At 54.6% G+C, this 18,676-nt stretch overlaps 1 protein-coding gene and 1 long non-coding RNA gene across 3 annotated transcripts; both read left to right on the forward strand.

The window, feature by feature from the left end:
* Positions 1–263: 263 nt before the first annotated feature.
* LOC135441690 (MHC class II regulatory factor RFX1-like) lies at positions 264–14,754 on the forward strand (the record flags this gene model as incomplete). The annotated part of the gene is made up of 7 exons (XM_064701236.1): positions 264–514; positions 2,975–3,072; positions 4,246–4,395; positions 6,633–6,841; positions 11,146–11,299; positions 12,655–12,697; positions 14,597–14,754. Coding segments are annotated over 7 exons (1,063 nt in total), but the record flags the coding sequence as incomplete, so codon positions are not given.
* A 3,032-nt stretch (positions 14,755–17,786) lies between these two features.
* LOC135441692 (uncharacterized) lies at positions 17,787–18,538 on the forward strand. Of its 2 annotated transcripts, none has more exons than XR_010438527.1 (3): positions 17,787–17,936; positions 18,019–18,258; positions 18,469–18,538. It is a non-coding gene; the product is annotated as an uncharacterized LOC135441692 (long non-coding RNA). The 2 variants fall into 2 exon arrangements; XR_010438528.1 differs by having other exon boundaries at positions 18,375–18,530.
* Positions 18,539–18,676: the final 138 nt, after the last annotated feature.

Here is an 18,676-nt window from a genome sequence, read left to right on the forward strand (position 1 = left end):
TTTCGGGTCCCCCCAATTTCAGGGTCCCCCAATTTCAGGCTGCCCCAATTTCGAGGTTCCCCAATTTCAGGGTCCCCCCAATTTCGGGTCCCCCCAATTTCAGGGTGCCCCAATTTTGGGTCCCCCCAATTTCGGGCTGCCCCAATTTCGGGGTGTCCCCAATTTCGGGGTGACTCTTTCCCTATCCTGGGCAAAAGAAAAGAGGGGATTTCGGGGTATTCCCTATTTTGGGATTCCCTATTTCGGGGTTCCCCCAATTTCAGGGTTCCCCATTTCTGGTCCCCCCTATTTCGGGCTGCCCTATTTTGGGGTCTCCCCAGTTTTGGGGTGCCCCAATTTGGGGTGACGCTGTGCCCCGGCAGGCAGGAGGAGGCCGAGCGGCGCCTGCCCCGGCGGCGCCTGGCACAGCTGGCACGGCTGGAGCCCGTCCTGCGCTGGGTGCGCGACTGCGACCACGCCCTCTACCAGGCCCTGGTGGAGATGCTGGTGCCCGACGTGCTGCGCCCCATCCCCAGTGAGAAACCAACCCCAAAATCCACCCTGAACCCCAAAATCCATCCCTGAACCCCAAAAATCCCCACAGAAATAGCCCAGAAACTGCCCGAACCCAGCATGGCCCGAAAATCCCCCAAAAACCCCAAACTGTACCAGGCCCTGGTGGAGATGCTGGTGCCCGACGTGCTGCGCCCCATCCCCAGTGAGAAACCAAACCCTGAACCCCAAAAATCCCCAAAGGAATCACCCAAAAACTGCCCGAACCCCAAAATCCCCAAAAACCCCAAAAAACCCCAAAATCAGAGATATTGAACAAACTGTACCAGGGACTGGTGGGGATCCTGGTCCCCATCCCCAGTGAGAAACCAACCCCAAAATCCATCCCTGAACCCCAAAAATCCCCACAGGAATCACCCAGAAACAGCCCAAATCCAAAATCCCCAAAAAACCCCAAAAAACCCAAAAATCACGGATTTATCCCAAACTGTACCAGGGGCTGGTGGGGATCCTGGTCCCCATCCCCAGTGAGAAACCAACCCCAAAAACCCCAAAATCCATCCCTGAACCCCAAAAACCCCAAAAATCCCTGCAGAAATAGCCCAGAAACTGCCCAAACCCAGCATGGCCCGAAAATCCCCAAAACAACCCAAAAACCCCAAACTGTACCAGGCCCTGGTGGAGATCCTGGTGCCCGACGTGCTGCGCCCCATCCCCAGTGAGAAACCAACCCCAAAAACCCCCCTGAACCCCAAAATCCATCCCTGAACCCCAAAAATCCCCAAAATCCCCACAAGAATCAACCAGGAACTGACCAAACCCCAAAAAAACCCCAAAATCGCAGCTCTATCCCAAACTGTACCAGGGGCTGGTTGGGGATGCTGGTGCCCGACGTGCTGCGCCCCATCCCCAATGAGAAACCAAAACCCTGAACCCCAAAATCCACCCTGAACCCCAAAAATCCCCACAGAAATCCCATAGAAACCATCCAAACCCCAAAATCCCCAAAAATCCCAAAAAACCCCAAAATCGCAGGTGCCCCATGCCCTGTACCAGGGGCTGGTGGGGATCGTGGTCCCCATCCCCAGTGAGAAATGAACCCCAAAAACCCCAAAATCCATCCCTGAACCCCCCAGGAACCCCCCAAAATTGTCACGGATTCAAAATCCCCAAAAACCCCAAAAAACCCCAAAATCAGAGATATTGAACAAACTGTACCAGGGGCTGGGGGAGATCCTGGTCCCCATCCCCAGTGAGAGCTGAACCCCAAAAACCTCCCTGAACCCCAAAAACCCCAAAAATCCCATAGGAATCAACCAGGAACTGACCGAACCCCAAAATCCCCAAAAAACCCCAAAATCGCAGCTCTATCCCAAACTGTACCAGGCCCTGGTGGAGATGCTGGTGCCCGACGTGCTGCGCCCCATCCCCAGTGAGAAACCAACCCCAAAATCCATCCCTGAACCCCAAAATCCATCCCTGAACCCCAAAAATCCCCAAAGGAATCACCCAAAAACAGCACGGCTCAAAGACCCCAAAAATCCCAAAAAAACCCCAAAATCGCAGCTCTATCCCAAACTGTACCAGGCCCTGGTGGAGATCCTGGTCCCCATCCCCAGTGAGAAACGAACCCCAAAATCCTCCCTGAACCCCAAAAACCCCAAAAATCCCACAGAAACTGACCAGGAACTGACCGAACCCCAAAATCCCCAAAAAATCCCATTTTGACTCTATTTTTACCCCCCCAAAAATCCCATTTTACCTCTCCAAAACCCCCATTATTTCCCCAAAACCCCCCATTATTTCCCCTAAATCCTCATTATTTTCCCCAAATCCCCATTATTTCTTCTAAATCCCCATTTTTCCCCTAAATCCCCATTTTTACCCCCCAAATTCCCATTTTTTCCCCAAAAAATTCCCATTTTCTGCCCCCTAAATCCCCTTTTTTCCCCAAAAAAATCCCATTTTCCCCCCCCCAAAACCCCCATTATTTTCCCCAAAAACCCCCATTATTTCCCCAAAAACCCCCAATTTTTCCCCTAAATCCCCATTTTTACCCCCCAAATCCCCATTTTTTCCCCAAAATCCCCATTTTCCCCAAAAAATTCCCATTTTTCCACCCAAAAATCCCATTTTACCCCTCAAAAACCCCAACTTTTCCCCAAAAAACCCCATTATTTTCCCCAAAAATCCCCAATTTTTCCCCAAAAAACCCCATTATTTCTCCCAAAACCCCATTATTTCCCCTAAATCCCCATTTTTCCTAAAAAAATTCCCATTTTACCCCCCAAATCCCCATTTTCCACCAAAAAAATTCCCATTTTTCCACCCAAAAATCCCATTTTACCCCTCAAAAACCCCAAGTTTTCCCCAAAAACCCTCATTATTTCCCCTAAACTCCCATTTTTACCCCCCAAATCCCCCTTTTTATCCCCCAAATCCCCATTTTTCCCAAAATCCCCCATTTTTACCCCATTTCCAGGTGCCCTCACCCAGGCCATCCGGAACTTTGCCAAGAGCCTGGAGAGCTGGCTGGGCAATGCCATGGTCAGCATGCCCGAGGAGCTGGTGCGGGTCAAGGTGGGCATTGGGGCTGGGGGCTTTTAGGGGGTCCTGAGGGTGCCCCCCGGTGCCCCCCATGCCCACAGTGTGGGCACACCTGGCACTGTGCTGGTTTGGGGGTCTCACACTCAGTCTGGGGGTCTCACCGTGGGTCTGGGGGTGCCCTCATGCCCACCCTGTGCCCACCCTGTGCCCACCCTGTGCCCACCCTGTGCCCGCAGGCCGCAGCCGCGGGTGCCTTCGCGCAGACCCTGCGCCGTTACACCTGCAGTGCTTTGGGGGTCTCACCCTCAGTTTGGGGGTCTCACAGTGGGTCTGGGGGGTCTCTGTGGTGCCCCCCATGCCCTGAAGGTGCCCCCAATGCCCACCCTGTGCCCGCAGGCGGCAGCCGCGGGTGCCTTTGCGCAGACCCTGCGCCGTTACACCTCCCTGAACCACCTGGCACTGGGCTGGTTTGGGGGTCTCACAGTGGGTCTGGGGTCTCACAGTGGGTCTGGGGGGTCTCTGTGGTGCCCCCAATGCCCACCCTGTGCCCGCAGGCCGCAGCCGCGGGTGCGTTTGCGCAGACCCTGCGCCGTTACACCTCCCTGAACCACCTGGCACCTGCAGTGCTTTGGGGGTCTCACAGCGGGTCTGGGGGTGCTCTGGGGGTCTCTGAGGGTGCCCCCCGGTCTCTGATGCCCACCCTGTGCCCACCCTGTGCCCCCCATGCCCACCAGGCCGCAGCCGCGGGTGCCTTCGCGCAGACCCTGCGCCGTTACACCTCCCTGAACCACCTGATACCTGTGCTTTGGGGGTCTCACTCTCAGTCTGGGGGTCTCAGTGTGGGTCTGGGGGTCTCTGATGCCCACCCTGTGCCCGCAGGCCGCAGCCGCGGGTGCGTTTGCGCAGACCCTGTGCCGTTACACCTGTGGGCACACCTGGCACCTGCAGTGGGTCTGGGGTCTCACAGTGGGTCTGGGGTCTCACAGTGGGTCTGGGGCCTCACAGTGGGTCTGGGGGGTCTCTGATGCCCACCCAATGCCCCCCCTGTGCCCGCAGGCGGCAGCCGCGGGTGCGTTTGCCCAGACCCTGCGCCGTTACACCTGCAGTGCTTTGGGGGTCTCACCCTCAGTTTGGGGGTCTCACAGTGGGTCTGGGGGTCTCACCATGGGTCTGGGGGGTCTCTGATGCCCACCCTGTGCCCACCAGGCCGCAGCCGCGGGTGCGTTTGCCCAGACCCTGCGCCGTTACACCTCCCTGAACCACCTGGCGCAGGCGGCGCGGGCGGTGCTGCAGAACTCGGCCCAGATCAGCCAAATGCTCAGCGACCTCAACAGGGTGGACTTCGCCAACGTGCAGGTCTGGGGGCGCCCAAATGGGGCTGGGGGCACGGAAATGGGGGTGGGGGAGCCCAAATGGGCACAGGGCACCCCGAAATGGGGCTGGGGGGCATCGAAATGGGGATGAGGGCAGCAAAATTGGGATGGGTGGCATCGAAATTAGAATGGGGGGCATCGAAATGGGGCTGGGGGCACAGAAATGGGATGGGGGGCACCCAAATGGGGCTGGGGGCGCCCAAATGGGTGGGGCTGGGGGCACAGAAATGGGGCTGGGGGGCTTCGAAATGGGGCTGGGGGCACAGAAATGGGCACAGGGCACCCTGAAATGGGGATGGGGGGCATCGAAATGGGGCTGGGGGGGCATCGAAATGGGCACAGGGCACCCCGAAACGGGGCTGGGGGCACAGAAATGGGGCTGGGGGGTATCAAAATGGGGCTGGGGGCACAGAAATGGGGCTGGGGGCTGTGAAATGGGGGTGGGGGCTGGGGGACCCCGAAATGGGGCTGGGAGACCCCAAAATCAGGATGGGGGACCCCAAAATGGGGGTGAAGGGTATTGAAATGGGGCTGGGGGGAAGCTGAAATGGGGCTGGGGGTGCTGGGGGACCCCAAAATGGGGGTGGGGGGCATTGAAATGGGGCTGGGGGGCAGCAAAATGGGGCTGGGGGCACAGAAATGGGCACAGGGCAGCCCGAAATGGGGCTGGGGGCACAGAAATGGGGCTGGGGGACCCCAAAATGGGGGTGGGGGGCATTGAAATGGGGATGAGGGCAGCAAAATTGGGGTGGGGGGCATCGAAATTAGAATGGGGGGCATCGAAATGGGGCTGGGGGCACCCAAATGGGGCTGGGGGCACAGAAATGGGGCTGGGGGCACAGAAATGGGTATGGGGGGCATCGAAATGGGGCTGGGGGGCTTCAAAATGGGGCTGGGGGCAGCAAAATGGGCACAGGGCACCCGAAATGGGGCTGGGGGGCATCGAAATGGGGCTGGGGGCAGTGAAATGGGGATGGGGGGGCACCCCGAAATGGGGCTGGGGGCACAGAAATGGGGCTGGGGGCACCCAAATGGGGCTGGGGCACAGAAATGGGGCTGGGGGCACCCAAAATGGGGCTGGGGGCACAGAAATGGGGCTGGGGGCACCCAAATGGGGCTGGGGGCACAGAAATGGGGATGGGGGCACGGAAATGGGGCTGGGGGGCATCGAAATGGGGCTGGGGAGCAGCGAAATGGGGCTGGGGGGCTGTGAAATGGGGATGGGGGCAGCAAAATTGGGGTGGGTGGCATGGAAATTAGAATGGGTGGCATCGAAATGGGGCTGGGGGCACCCAAATGGGGCTGGGGGGCATCGAAATGGGGCGGGGGGACCCCAAAATGGGGATGGGGGCTTCGAAATTGGGATGGGGGACCCCAAAATGGGGGTGGAGGGCATTGAAATGGGGCTGGGGGATCCTGAAATTGGGATGGGGGGGAGTTGGAGGACCCAGAAATGGGGATGGGGTCCTCAAAATGGGCACAGGGCAGCCCAAAATTGGGATGGGGAGCACTGAAATGGGGCTGGGGGACCCCAAAATTGGGATGAGAACACCAAAATTGGGATGGGGGACCCCAAAATGGGGATGGGCGATCCCGAAATTGGGCTGGGGGGGCACTGAAATTGGGCTGGACCACCCCAAAATGGGGAGGAGGGACACAGAAATGTGGGTGGGGGAGCCCAAAATGGGGCTGGGGTCTCTCTCTGGTTTCCATCCCCCACCAATCCCGGTTCCCAATCCCATTTTTCCCATTTTCCCCATTTTTAACCCCATTTCCCACCAGGAACAGGCAGCCTGGGTGTGCCGCTGCGAGTCCCGGGTTGTCCAGCGCCTCGAGCAGGATTTACCCTAAATCCCCATTTATCCCATTTTTTCCCCCAGGAACAAGCAGCCTGGGTGTGCCGCTGCGAGGCTCAGTTTCCAATTCCATTTTTCCCCATTTTTAACCCCATTTTCCCCATTTTTAACCCAATTTTTTCCCATTTTCCCCATTTTTAACCCCGTTTTTTCCCATTTTCCCCATTTTTTCCCCCAGGAACAGGCAGCCTGGGTGTGCCGCTGCGAGTCCCGCGTTGTCCAGCGCCTCGAGCAGGATTTACCCTAATTCCTGTCCCAATTCTCAGTTTTTAACCCAATTTTTTTCCCGTTTTTTCCCATTTTCCCCATTTTTAACCCCGTTTTTTCCCATTTTAACCCCAAATTTCCCCCATTTTTTCCCCAGGAACAGGCCGCCTGGGTGTGCCGCTGCGAGTCCCGGGTTGTCCAGCGCCTCGAGCAGGATTTCAAGGCCACGCTGGGCCAGCAGCACTCGCTGGAGCAGTGGGCGGCCTGGCTGGACGCCGTGGTGGCCAAAGTGCTGCGGCCGCACGTGGGCACGCCGGGGCTGCCCCGCGCCGCCAAGCTCTTCCTGCTCAAGTGGTCCTTCTACAGGTGAGGGGGCCCGAAAACGGCCCGAAAACAGCCCAAAATTACCCCAAATTTACAGTGGGATGTGCCCCAAAATACCCCAAAATTATACTGGGAAACAGCCCGAAAACAGCCCAAAAACAGCCCGAAAACGGCCCAAAAACAGCCCAAAAACAGCCCAAAAACAGCCCAAAAATACCCCAAAAACAGCCCAAAACCAGCCCAAAAACAGCCCGGAATTACAGCGGGATACACCCCAAAATACCCCAAAAACGGCCCAAAAACAGCCCCAAAACGCGCCCAAAAAACAAAGGCCCAAAAACAGCCCAAAAACGGCCAAAAAACCCAAAAACAGCCCAAAAACCGGCCCAAAAATACCCAAAAAACCAAAGGGTCCCCAAAATACCCAAAACAGCCCAAAAACAGCCAAAAACAGCCCAAAAACGCAAATACAGCAAGATGTGCCCCAAAATACCCCAAAAACAGCCCAAAAACAGCCTGAAAACAGCCCAAAACGGCCCAAAAACCCCAAAAAAACACCCCATAAATACCCCAAAAACAGCCCAAAAACAGCCCGAAACCAAGCCGAAAAACGGCCCAAAAATGGCCCGAAAACGGCCCCAAAAACCAGCAAAAACGGCCCAAAAACAGCCCGAAAACGGCCCAAAAACAGCCCGAAAACGGCCCAAAAACAGCCCAAAAACAGCCCAGAATTACAGCGGGATACGCCTCAAAAACGCACCAAAATTATACTGGGAAACAGCCCAAAAACAGCCCAAAAATACCCACAAAAAACAGCCCAAAAACAGCCCGGAATTACAGCAGGATGCGCCCAAAAATACCCCAAAAACAGCCCAAAAACAGCCCAGAAACAGCCCAAAAACAGCCCAAAAATGGCCCAAAAACAGCCCAAAAACAGCCCAAAAACAGCGGAAAACAGTGCCCAAAAACCCCAAAATATACCGGAAACACAGAAACGCCCCAAAACAGCCAAAAACACCCAGGAAATTACAGTGGGATACACCCAAAATACCCCAAAATTATACGAAACACCAAAAACGCCCAGAATTACAGCGGTGGCCAAAATACCCAAAATACCACCAAAAACAGCCCAAAACAGCCCAAATACGCAGGCCCAAAAAACCCCAAAAACGCCCAAATACGCGAGAAACGGCCCAAAAACGCCCAAAATTACACCCCAAATTTACGGGAATGGCCCCAAAAACCAGCCAAAATTATACTGGGGATACGGCCCAAAACACAAACGCCCAAAAAACCCCAAAAACAGCCCCAAAAATCAGCCAAAATACCCCGAATTAAACGGGATACACCCCAAAAATACCCTAAAATTATACTGGGAAACAGCCCAAAAACAGCCCAAAACCAGCCCGAAAAAACATCCTCAAAAACGGCCAAATAACAGCCACAAAAATACCCCAAAAACAGCCCAAAACGCCCAAAAACAGCCCAAAAATAACCCCAAAAACCGCCAAAATTATATAACCCCCCCAAAACAGCCCAAAATCAGCCCAAAAACAGCCCAAAAACAGCCCAAAAACAGCCCAAAACCAGCCCAAAAACAGCCCGAAAACAGCCCGAAAACACAAAGCCCCGAAATTTACAGTGGGATTACCCCAAAAATACCCCAAAAATAAACAGCCCAAAACCAGCCCGGAATTACAGCAGGATGTGCCCCAAAATAAAAATACCCAAAATTATACTGGGAAACCAAACAGCCCAAAAACACCGCCAAAAATGGCCCAAAAGGCCCAAAAACGCCAAGAAACGCCCAAAAAATACATGCCCAAAACACCCAAATACAGCCCAAAAACAGCCCAAAAACAGCCCGGAATTACAGCAGGAAACGCCCCAAAACAAAAAAGCCCAAAAACAGCCCGAATTACAGTGGGATACACCCAAAAATACCCCAAAAATTATACAGGGAAACACAGCCCAAAAACAGCCCAGAATTACAGGGGAACACCCCAAAATACCCCAAAAAATGCCCGAAAATAGACCAAAACCAGCCCAAAAACGCCCAAAAACGGCCCCAAAAACGTGCCCGAAACGGCCCAAAAACACGCCCAAAAATACCCCAAATTACGCCCCCAAAATACCCAAAATCTACTGGGAATACAGCCCAAAAACACCCAAAGGCCCCAAAATGCCCCTAAATTGCCCCGTGCCCCAAAAACAGCCCGAATTAACCGGGATACACCCAAATACCCCTTGCCAACCACCAAAAACAGCCCAAAAACCCCTCAAAAACAGCCCAAAAATCCCTCAAAAACAGCCCAAAAATACCCCAAAACCAGCCCCGAAACATGCCCCAACAGCCCGAATTACAGGGGTACCCCCAAAACCCCAAAATTATACTGGGAAACCCCCCAAATACGGGACCCTGAACCTGCCGCCCGACAAATGCCCCAAAACCCAAACCACCCAAAAACCCAAAACCCCCAAAAAAGGCCCAAACAGCCCGAAAATCCGGAAATCTGGATACCCCCAAAATACCCCAAAAACAGCCCACAAACACCCAATTCCCAGATACACCCCAAAAATACCCCAAAATTACCCCCAAAATTACTGGGACCACCCAAAACAGCTGGATTTACTGGGAACCTACCTCAAAACGCCAAAAATACCCCCAAAAAACAGCCCGGAAATTACAGCGCGATACCCCCAAAATACTCCAAAATTTCCTGGAACTAGCCCAAAAAACAGCCCGGAATTACAGCGGGATACACCCCAAAATACCCCAAAATTATACTGGGAAACAGCCCAGAATTACCCCAGAATTACAGTGGGTAACCCAAAATACCCAAAATGCCGTGAATATACTGGGAAACACCTCAAAAAATACCCCCAAAAGCCCCCAAAAATGCCCCAAAACACCCCCAAAATCCACCCCAAATCCCCCCAAAACCCTCCTGAGTCCCCAAAACCCCCCAAAGCCCCCCAAACCCCCCCTAATTGCCCCCTTGGTGCCCCCAAACCCAGCTCGATGGTGATCCGGGACCTGACCCTGCGCACACCCTGCCAACCCCCCAAAACCCCCAAAAATTCCCTCAAAAAAACCCTCTAAACCCCCCAAAACCCCCCCAAATCACTCTGCAACCCCTCCCCAGTGCCCCCAACACCCCAAATGCCCCCCAAACCCCCTAATTGCCCCTTGGTGCCCCCCAGCTCGATGGTGATCCGGGACCTGACCCTGCGCCGTGCCCTGCCAACCCCCCAAAAAACCCCCCAAAAAACCCCCAAAATGCCCCCAAATCACTCTGCAACCCCTCCCCAATGCCCCCAACACCCAAATGCCCCCCAAACCCTCTAATTGCCCCTTGGTGCCCCCAAACCCCAGCTCGATGGTGATCCGGGACCTGACCCTGCACAGGGCCCTGCCAACCTCCCAGAAACCCCCAAAAAAACCCTCAAAAACCCCCCCAAAACCCCCCAAATCACCCAAATCCCTCCCTGTGCCCCTCCCCAATGCCCCCAACACCCCAAATGCCCCCAAACCCTCTAATTGCCCCCCTGTGCCCCCCAAACCCCAGCTCGATGGTGATCCGGGACCTGACCCTGCACACACCCTGCCAACTCCCCAAAAACCCCCCAAAAACCCTTCCAAAACACCCCAAATCCCCCAAAACCACCCCCAAATTCCCCCAAACCCTCCTTGTGCCCCCAAAAACCCCCCAAATGCCCCCCAAAACCCGCTCTGTGCCCCCCAAACCCAGCTCGATGGTGATCCGGGACCTGACCCTGCGCACACCCTGCCAATCCCCCAAAAACCCCCAAAACCCCTCAAAACCCCCCCAAATCACCCCAAATCCCTCCCTGTGCCCCTCCCCAATGCCCCCAAACCCCAAAACCCCCAAATGCCCCCCAAAAACCCCCCAATGCCCCCCAAAACCCCGCTCTGTGCCCCCCAAAACCCAGCTCCATGGTGATCCGGGACCTGACCCTGCGCACACCCTGCCAACCCCCCAAAAACCCCCAAAAACCCCCCAAAACCCCCCAAAACCCCCCCAAAACCCCCCCAAATCACTCTGCAACCCCTCCCCAGTGCCCCCAAACCCCAAAAACCCCCAAATGCCCCCCAAAACCCCCAAATGCCCCCCAAAACCCCGCTCTGTGCCCCCCAAAACCCAGCTCGATGGTGATCCGGGACCTGACCCTGCGCACACCCTGCCAACCCCCCAAAAACCCCCCCAAAATCCCCCCAAAACCACCCCCAAATCACCCCAAATCCCTCCCTGTGCCCCTCCCCAGTGCCCCCAACACCCCAAATGCCCCCCAAACCCTCTAATTGCCCCCTTGGTGCCCCCCAGCTCGATGGTGATCCGGGACCTGACCCTGCGCAGCGCCGCCAGCTTCGGCTCCTTCCACCTCATCCGGCTGCTCTACGACGAGTACATGTACTACCTGGTGGAGCAGAGGGTGGCACGGGCACGGGGCACCTGCCCCATCGCCGTCATGGGCGAGGTTAGGGGGCACGGGGAGGGTCCTTGGGGGGGTTTGGGGCAGATTTGGGGGGTTTGGGGCAGGTTTGGGGGGGTTTTGGGGCAGGTTTTGGGGTCTCTCACCTGTACTACCTGGTGGAGCAGAGGGTGGCACGGGCACGGGGCACCTGCCCCATCGCCGTCATGGGCGAGGTGGGCACCGGATGGGCACGGGGAGGGGGTCCCGAGCAGGTTTGGGGGGGTTTCATGGGGTTTTTAGGGGGTTTGGGGCAGATTTGGGGGGTCTGTCACATGTACTACCTGGTGGAGCAGAGGGTGGCACGGGCACGGGGCACCTGCCCCATCGCCGTCATGGGCGAGGTGGGCACGGGGCGGGCACGGGGAGGGGGTCCCGAGCAGGTTTGGGGGGGTTTGGGGCAGGTTTTGGGGGGATTTTAGGGGGTTTTGGGCAGGTTTTGGGGGGTCTCTCACCTGTACTGCCTGGTGGAGCAGAGGGTGGCACCTGCCCCATTGCTGTCATGGGCGAGGGGGGCACGGGGAGGGCACGGGGAGGGGTCCTTGGGGGGTTTGGGGGGTTTCATGGGGTTTTGGGGGGTTTTTGGGGTTTCTTTTGGGGGTTTTGGGGGTCCCTCACCTGTACTCCCTGGTGGAGCAGAGGGTGGCACGGGCACGGGGCACCTGCCCCATGGCTGTCATGGGCAAGGTGGGCACGGGGAGGGGTCCCGAGCAGGTTTGGGGGGCTTTGGGGCAGGTTTGGGGGGTTTGGGGCAGATTTAGGGCAGGTTTGGGGCAGATTTGGGGGGTTTGGGGCAGGTTTGGGGCAGTTTTGGGGGGGTTTGGGGCAGATTTGGGGGGTCCAGAGCAGATTTTGGGGGGTTCAGGGCAGGTTTGGGGCAATTTTGGGGGGTCCCTGGGGGCTTTTGGGGGTTCCTGGGGGAGTTTTGGGGGGGTTCAGGGCAGGTTTGGGGTAATTTTGGGGGGTCCTTGGGTGGGTTTAGGGCAGGTTTGGGTACCCAGGTCAGGTTTTGGGGGTCCCTGGGGGGTTTTAGGGCAGGTTTGGGGTAATTTTGGGGGTCCCTGGGGGGTTTTGGGGGTCCAGAGCAGATTTGGGGGGTTTAGGGCAGGTTTGGGGTAATTTTGGGGGTCCCAGGGGGGTTTTGGGGGTCCCTGGGGGGGTTCAGGGCAGGTTTGGGGTAATTTTGGGGGTCCCTGGGGGGGTCCCTGGGGGGGTTTTGGGGGTCTCCGTTCAGATTTTCGCCCCCTCCCCTCCCCAGCTGCCATTTTGGGGGGGGGTCGGGGACACTTTGGGGGTTCAGGGGGTGCCCCCCCCCCCCAGACCCCTCCCCAAATTTAACCTTTCCCTCCCCTCCCCCCCAGTTCGCCAACCTGAGCTCCCTGAACTCGCAGGACCCCGACAAAGGTGGGTGAGACCCCAAAATGGGGAGACCCCTCCCCAAAATAGGGGGGGGGGGGGCAGTGACTGTGGGGGAGGGGTTAATTCTGGAGTTTAATTTGTAATTCTTTTCATTTTTAGATTTATTTTTATGAATTTCAATTTCATTTTTATTTCAATTTAATTTTTTTTTATTTTAACTATTTCAATTTCATTTGTAATTTTATTTTTTTCATTGAAGCTCTAATATAATTTTAATTTTTTTTTAAAATTTAATTGTATTTATTTTAATTTCATTTCATTTTAATTTCAATCGCATTTATAATTTTATTTTGAATATTTTATTTGAAGTTTTTTCAATTGCATTTTAATTCCTTTAATTTTATTTTAATTTAAGTTTAATTTTAAATTTTCTTTTCTTTTAAATTTTTATTTTATCCTAATTTTAAATTTTTTTTATTTTTAATTTTATTTTTTTATTTTTATTTTTAATTCTTTTTATTTTCAATTTTTATTTTAATTATTTTAATTTTTTTGTTTTATTTTATTTTCAATTTTATTTTCATCATTTTCATTTCCATTTTTAATCTTTTTTTTTTTTTACATTTCGGGTTGAATTGGGGGGGTTTCAATGCTGGAATTTTGTGACTCAATTTTGGAATATTTTGGCTTCAATTCTGGAATTTTGCGACTCAGTTCTGGAAATTTTTTTGCCTCAATTCTGGAATTTTGTGACTCAATTCTGGAATTTTGTGACTCAATTCTGGAATTTTTTGCTTCAATTCTGGAATTTTGTGACTCAATTCTGGAATTTTGTGACTCAATTTGTGACTCAATTCTGGAATTTTGTGGCTCAATTCTGGAATTTTCTGCTTCAATTCTGGAATTTTTTGGCTTCAATTCTGGAATTTTCTGCTTCAATTCTGGAATTTTGTGACTCACTCAATTCTGGAATTTTCTGCTTCAATTCTGGAATTTTGTGACTCAATTTGTGACTCAATTCTGGAATATTTTGGCTTCAATTCTGGAATTTTGTGACTCAGTTTTGGAATTTTGCGACTGAATTCTGGATTTTTTTTGCTTCAATTCTGGAATTTTCTGGCCTCAATTCTGGAATTTTGTGACTCAATTCTAGAATTTTGTGACTCAGTTCTGGAATTTTGCGACTGAATTCTGGAATTTTTTTGCTTCAATTCTGGAATTTTGTGAATCAATTCCGGAATTTTTGTGGCTTCAATTCTGGAATTTTGTGATTCAATTCTGGAATTTGGTCAATTCGAATTTTTGGCTCAATTCTGGAATGTAATTCTAGTGACTCAATTTTGTGACTCAATTCCGGAATTTTCTGTTCAATTCTGGAATTTTGTGGCCTCAATTCCGGAATTTTGGACTTGACTCAATTCGGAATTTTCTTCAATTCTGGAATTTTTTGCTTCAATTCTGGAATTCTGGACCATTTGTGACTCCACATTTGGAATTTTGGACTAATTCTGGAATTTTTTGCTTCAATTCTGGAATTTCTGATAATTTGTGACTCAATCTGGAATTTTGGCTTAATTCTGGAATTTTGTGCTTCAATTCTGGAATTTTCTGCTCAATTGGATTGTGACTCATTCTGGAATTTTGCGCTAATTCTGAATTTTCTCTCAATTCTGGAATTTTGTGCCTCAATTTCATGGAATTTTGTGATCAGTTCTGGAATTTTGGACTGAATTTGAATTTTGCTTCAATTCTGGAATTTTGTGAAGTCAATTCTGGAATTTTGTGAGTCAAGTTCCGGAATTTCGTGCTCAATTTGGAATTTTTTGGCTTCAATTCGGAATTTTCTGTATCAATTCTGGAACTTGTGGTGCCTCCATTCCGGAAGTTTCGTGCCCCGCCAATTGTGTTTTGCGCAATCCGGATGAACTGGACCGCCATCCGGAGGCTCGTGCCCGCCCGAGTCGCGACAATGGGGGGGCCGAGCGGGGCCCCCGGCAGCCGGGGCCCTGGCAGCCCGCCCCCCGCCCAAAACCCCCCGGGGCGCCGCCCCCGCCCCGCCCCCACCCGGGGGGCTCTTTGTGCAGGCGCTGCCCTCCAGCTGAGCCCCGCCCACAATGGGCGGGGCCTTTGAGCCCCTCCCCCACCTGGGGGGCCTCCAGCTGAGCCCCGCCCCCAATGGGGGGGGCTTTTGAGCCGCTCCTCCAATGGGGGGGGGACCCCGAGCTGAGCCCCTCCCCCAATGGGCGGGGCCCTTGAGCTGAGCCCCTCCTCCAATGGGCGGGGGTTTTGAGCTGAGCCCCTCCCCCAATGGGCGGGGCCTTTGAACTTAGCCCCTCCCCCAATGGGCGGGGCCTCCAGCTGAGCCCCTCCCCCACCTAGGGGCCCCCCTCGAGCTGAGCCCCCCAATGGGGGGGGCTTTTGAGCTGAGCCCCTCCCCCACCTGGGGGCCCCCTCGAGCTGAGCCCCTCCCCCAATGGGGGGGGCCTTTGAGCTGAGCCCCTCATCCAATGGGGGGGCCCTTGAGCCCCTCCCCCAATGGGCGGGGCCTTTGAGCCCCTCCCCCACCCGGGGGGGGCCCCATGTGCCTTAAAGCCGGGACCGTGCCAAAGCCCCTCCCCCACCCCCCCCCACCCCCCCCACACCAACAGGACCTGGGGATTCCCCTCCCCCCCCCCCCTTGGATGGGCGGGGTCTTTGGGGGAGGGGTGGGGGTGGGGTGAGGGGGGGGGAGGGGAATCCCCCCCGTGACCGCTGCGCCCCCTCCCCCCAATTCTGCAGTGCCAACCCCTCCCCCCGCTCTGCCTTACGCCCCTCCCCCACCCCGCGCATGTCGGGCCCCCCCCCCCCCGCGCTTTGCCCCTCCCCCCCCCCCCCCCAGTCTCGATTTTTGCCGTTTTTCGATCATTTTTGTGCTTTGGGGGGGGAGGGGCCGTGTCCGTGGCCGCCCGTGTGGAATTTGAAGCCAAACCTGGAATTAATTTTGGATTTTTTTGGGGGGGGGGGTTGGGGTTGGGTTGGGGTCTCCCCCTCCCCCCCGCGTGTGCCCCCCCCCCCCCCCCCCCCCCCCCCCCCGCAAACGCTGTTTTTTACCTTTTGTAGCTTCTTTGTAAAAGGAATAAAAAGCAACGGCGGTGTTGGGGTGGCTCTGATTGAGGGGTGGGGGAGAGGGGGGCGCCCCAAAATCCTCAAATTCCCCAAAACGAGCCCCAAAATTCCCCACACTGACCCCAAATCTCTGCCCTCCAAAATGAGCCCCAAAATCCCGGCCAATCACCCCAAAATCCCCACCAAAAAATCCCCAAAATCCCGGCCAATCACCCCAAAAACTGCCCCAAAAAATCCCCAAAATCCCGGCCAATCACCCCAAAATCCCCACCAAAAAACATCCTTAAAATCCCCAAACTACCCCCAAATCGCAGCCAATCACCCCAAAATCCCTGCCAAAAACTGCCCCAAAAAATCCCCAAAATCCCGGCCAAAAAACCATCCTTAAAATCCCCAAAACTGCCCCCAAAATACCCAAAATGAGCCCCAAATCCCGGCCCAAAACTGCCCCCAAAATCCCCAAAATGAGCCCGAAATTTCTGCCCCCAAAATCCCAAAAATGAGCCCCAAATCTCACCCAGTCACCTCAAAATCCTGGCCAAAAAATGGCCCCTAAAATTCCCAAATCCAGCCCCAAATTCCTGCCCTTAAAATCCCCAGAATGAGCCCCAAATCTCACCCAGTCACCCCAAAATTCCCCCCTAAATCTGCCCCAAAATCTCCAAGACCAGCCCCAATTCCCGGTGCCCAAAATTCCCCCCAAATCCCGGCCAATCACCCCCAAATCTTTGTCCCCAAAATCCCCAAAACTGACCCCAAAATGAGCCCCAAATCCCAGCCAAGCACCCCAAAATCTCTGCCCTAAATCCCTGAAATGAGCCCCAAAATCTGCCCCAAAAACCCTAAATTGAGCCCCAAATCCCAGCCAAGCACCCCAAAATCCCTGTCCAAAAAATGCCCTCAAAATCCCCCAAAACCAGCTCTGAATCCTCACTGATCACCCCAAAATCTCTGCCCCTAAAATCCCCAAAAAGAGCCCCAAAATCCCCAAAATCAGCCCCAAATCCCTGCCCTAAATCCCTAAATTGAGCCCCAAATCCCAGCCAGTCACCCCAAAATCTCTGCGCCTAAAATCCCCAAAAAGAGCCCCAAAATCTGTCCCTAAAATCCCCCTAAAATCCCCAAAATCAGCCCCAAATCCCTGCCCCAAAATTGCCCCAAATCGCAGCCACTCACCCCAAATTCTGCCCCGAAAATCCCCAAAAAGAGCCCCAAAATCTGTCCCTAAAAACCCCAAAAAGAGCCCTAAAATCTGTTTCTAAAATCCCCCCAAAATTCCTAAAACCATCCCCAAATCCCTGCCCCAAAATTGCCCCAAATCCCAGCCACTCACCCCAAAATCTGTCCCTAAAATCCCCCTAAAATCCTGAAAATGAGCCCCAAATCCCTGCCCTAAAATCCCCAAAATCAGCCCCAAATCCTGGCCAATCACCCCAAAATCCCTGTCCAAAAAATGCCCTCAAAATCCCCCAAAACCAGCTCTGAATCCTCACCGATCACCCCAAAACCTCTGCCCCTAAAATCTCCCAAAATCAGCCCCAAATCCCCAAAATCAGCCCCAAATCCCAGCCAAGCACCCCAAAATCTCTGCACCTAAAATCCCCAAAAAGAGCCCCAAAATCTGTCCCTAAAATCCCCAAAACCATCCCCAAATCCCTGCCCCAAAATTGCCCCAAATCCCAGCCAGTCATCCCAAAATCTGTCCCTAAAATCCCCAAAACCATCCCCAAATCCCTGCCCCAAAATCCCCCAAATCCTGACCAATCACCCCAAAACGGCACAAATTGGAAACCGGAATTTTTATTTTGGGGAGGGGGATTTGAGCTCCTTCCCCCACCCCTGATAAAACGCTGGATGGCCAAAAAAGAGGCGTAAAAACAACAGAAAAAAAATGGGGAAAAAAGGCAAAAAATGAAGAAAAAAGGGGAAAATGGAAAAGGAAGAAAAGCCCCAAAGGGGGCGGGGCTGGGGCTGGGCCCGGCTGGATCCAGGTGGGACAGCGGGGACAGGGTGGCACCGGGGGGGGCACAGGTGTGCCCAGGTGTGCCCATGGAGGCTCACACGTGTGCCAGGGGTGTCACAGGTGTGTCCCAGGTACCCCCAGGTGTGCCAGGGATGTCCCCAAGGGTGTCCCAGGTGTCACAGGGATGTCCCCAAGGGTGTCCTAGGGATGTCACAGGTGTGCCCATGGAGGCTCACACGTGTGCCCAGGTGTGCCAGGGTGTCACCAGGTGTGCCAGGGGTGTCCCAGGTACCCCCAGGTGTGCCCAGGTGTGCCCATGGAGGCTCACGCGTGTGCCCAGGTGTGCCAGGGGTGTCCCAGGTACCCCCAGGTGTGCCAGGGATGTCCCCAAGGGTGTCCTAGGGATGTCACAGGTGTGCCCATGGAGGCTCACACGTGTGCCAGGTGTGTCCCAGGTGTGCCAGGGATGTCACAGGGATGTCCCAGGTGTGCCCATGGAGGCTCACACATGTCCCCAGGTGTGCCAGGGGTGTCCCAGGTACCCCCAGGGGTGTCCCCAGGTGTGCCAGGGATGTCCCCAGCAATGTCCCAGGTGTGCCCAGGTGTGCCCATGGAGGCTCACGCGTGTGCCGGGGTGTACCCAGGTACCCCCAGGTGTGCCAGGGATGTCACAGGTGTGCCCAGATGTGCCCATAGAGGCTCACGCGTGTGCCCAGGTGTGCCAGGGATGTCCCCAAGGGTGTCCCAGGTGTGTCCTAGGTGTCCCCAGGTGTGCCCATGGAGGCTCACACGTGTGCCAGGTGTGTCCCAGGTGTCCCCAGGTGTGTCCCAGGTACCCCCAGGTGATGTCTCAGCTGCCCCCAGGTACCCCCAGGTGTGTCCCCAGGTACCCCCAGGTGTCCCCAGGTACCCCAGCACAATCCAGGTGTCCCCAGGTGTCACAGGGGTGTCCCCAG

The sequence above is a fragment of the Zonotrichia leucophrys genome, unplaced genomic scaffold (genome assembly GCF_028769735.1).
Source record: "Zonotrichia leucophrys gambelii isolate GWCS_2022_RI unplaced genomic scaffold, RI_Zleu_2.0 Scaffold_430_43188, whole genome shotgun sequence".
Lineage (NCBI taxonomy): Eukaryota > Metazoa > Chordata > Aves > Passeriformes > Passerellidae > Zonotrichia > Zonotrichia leucophrys.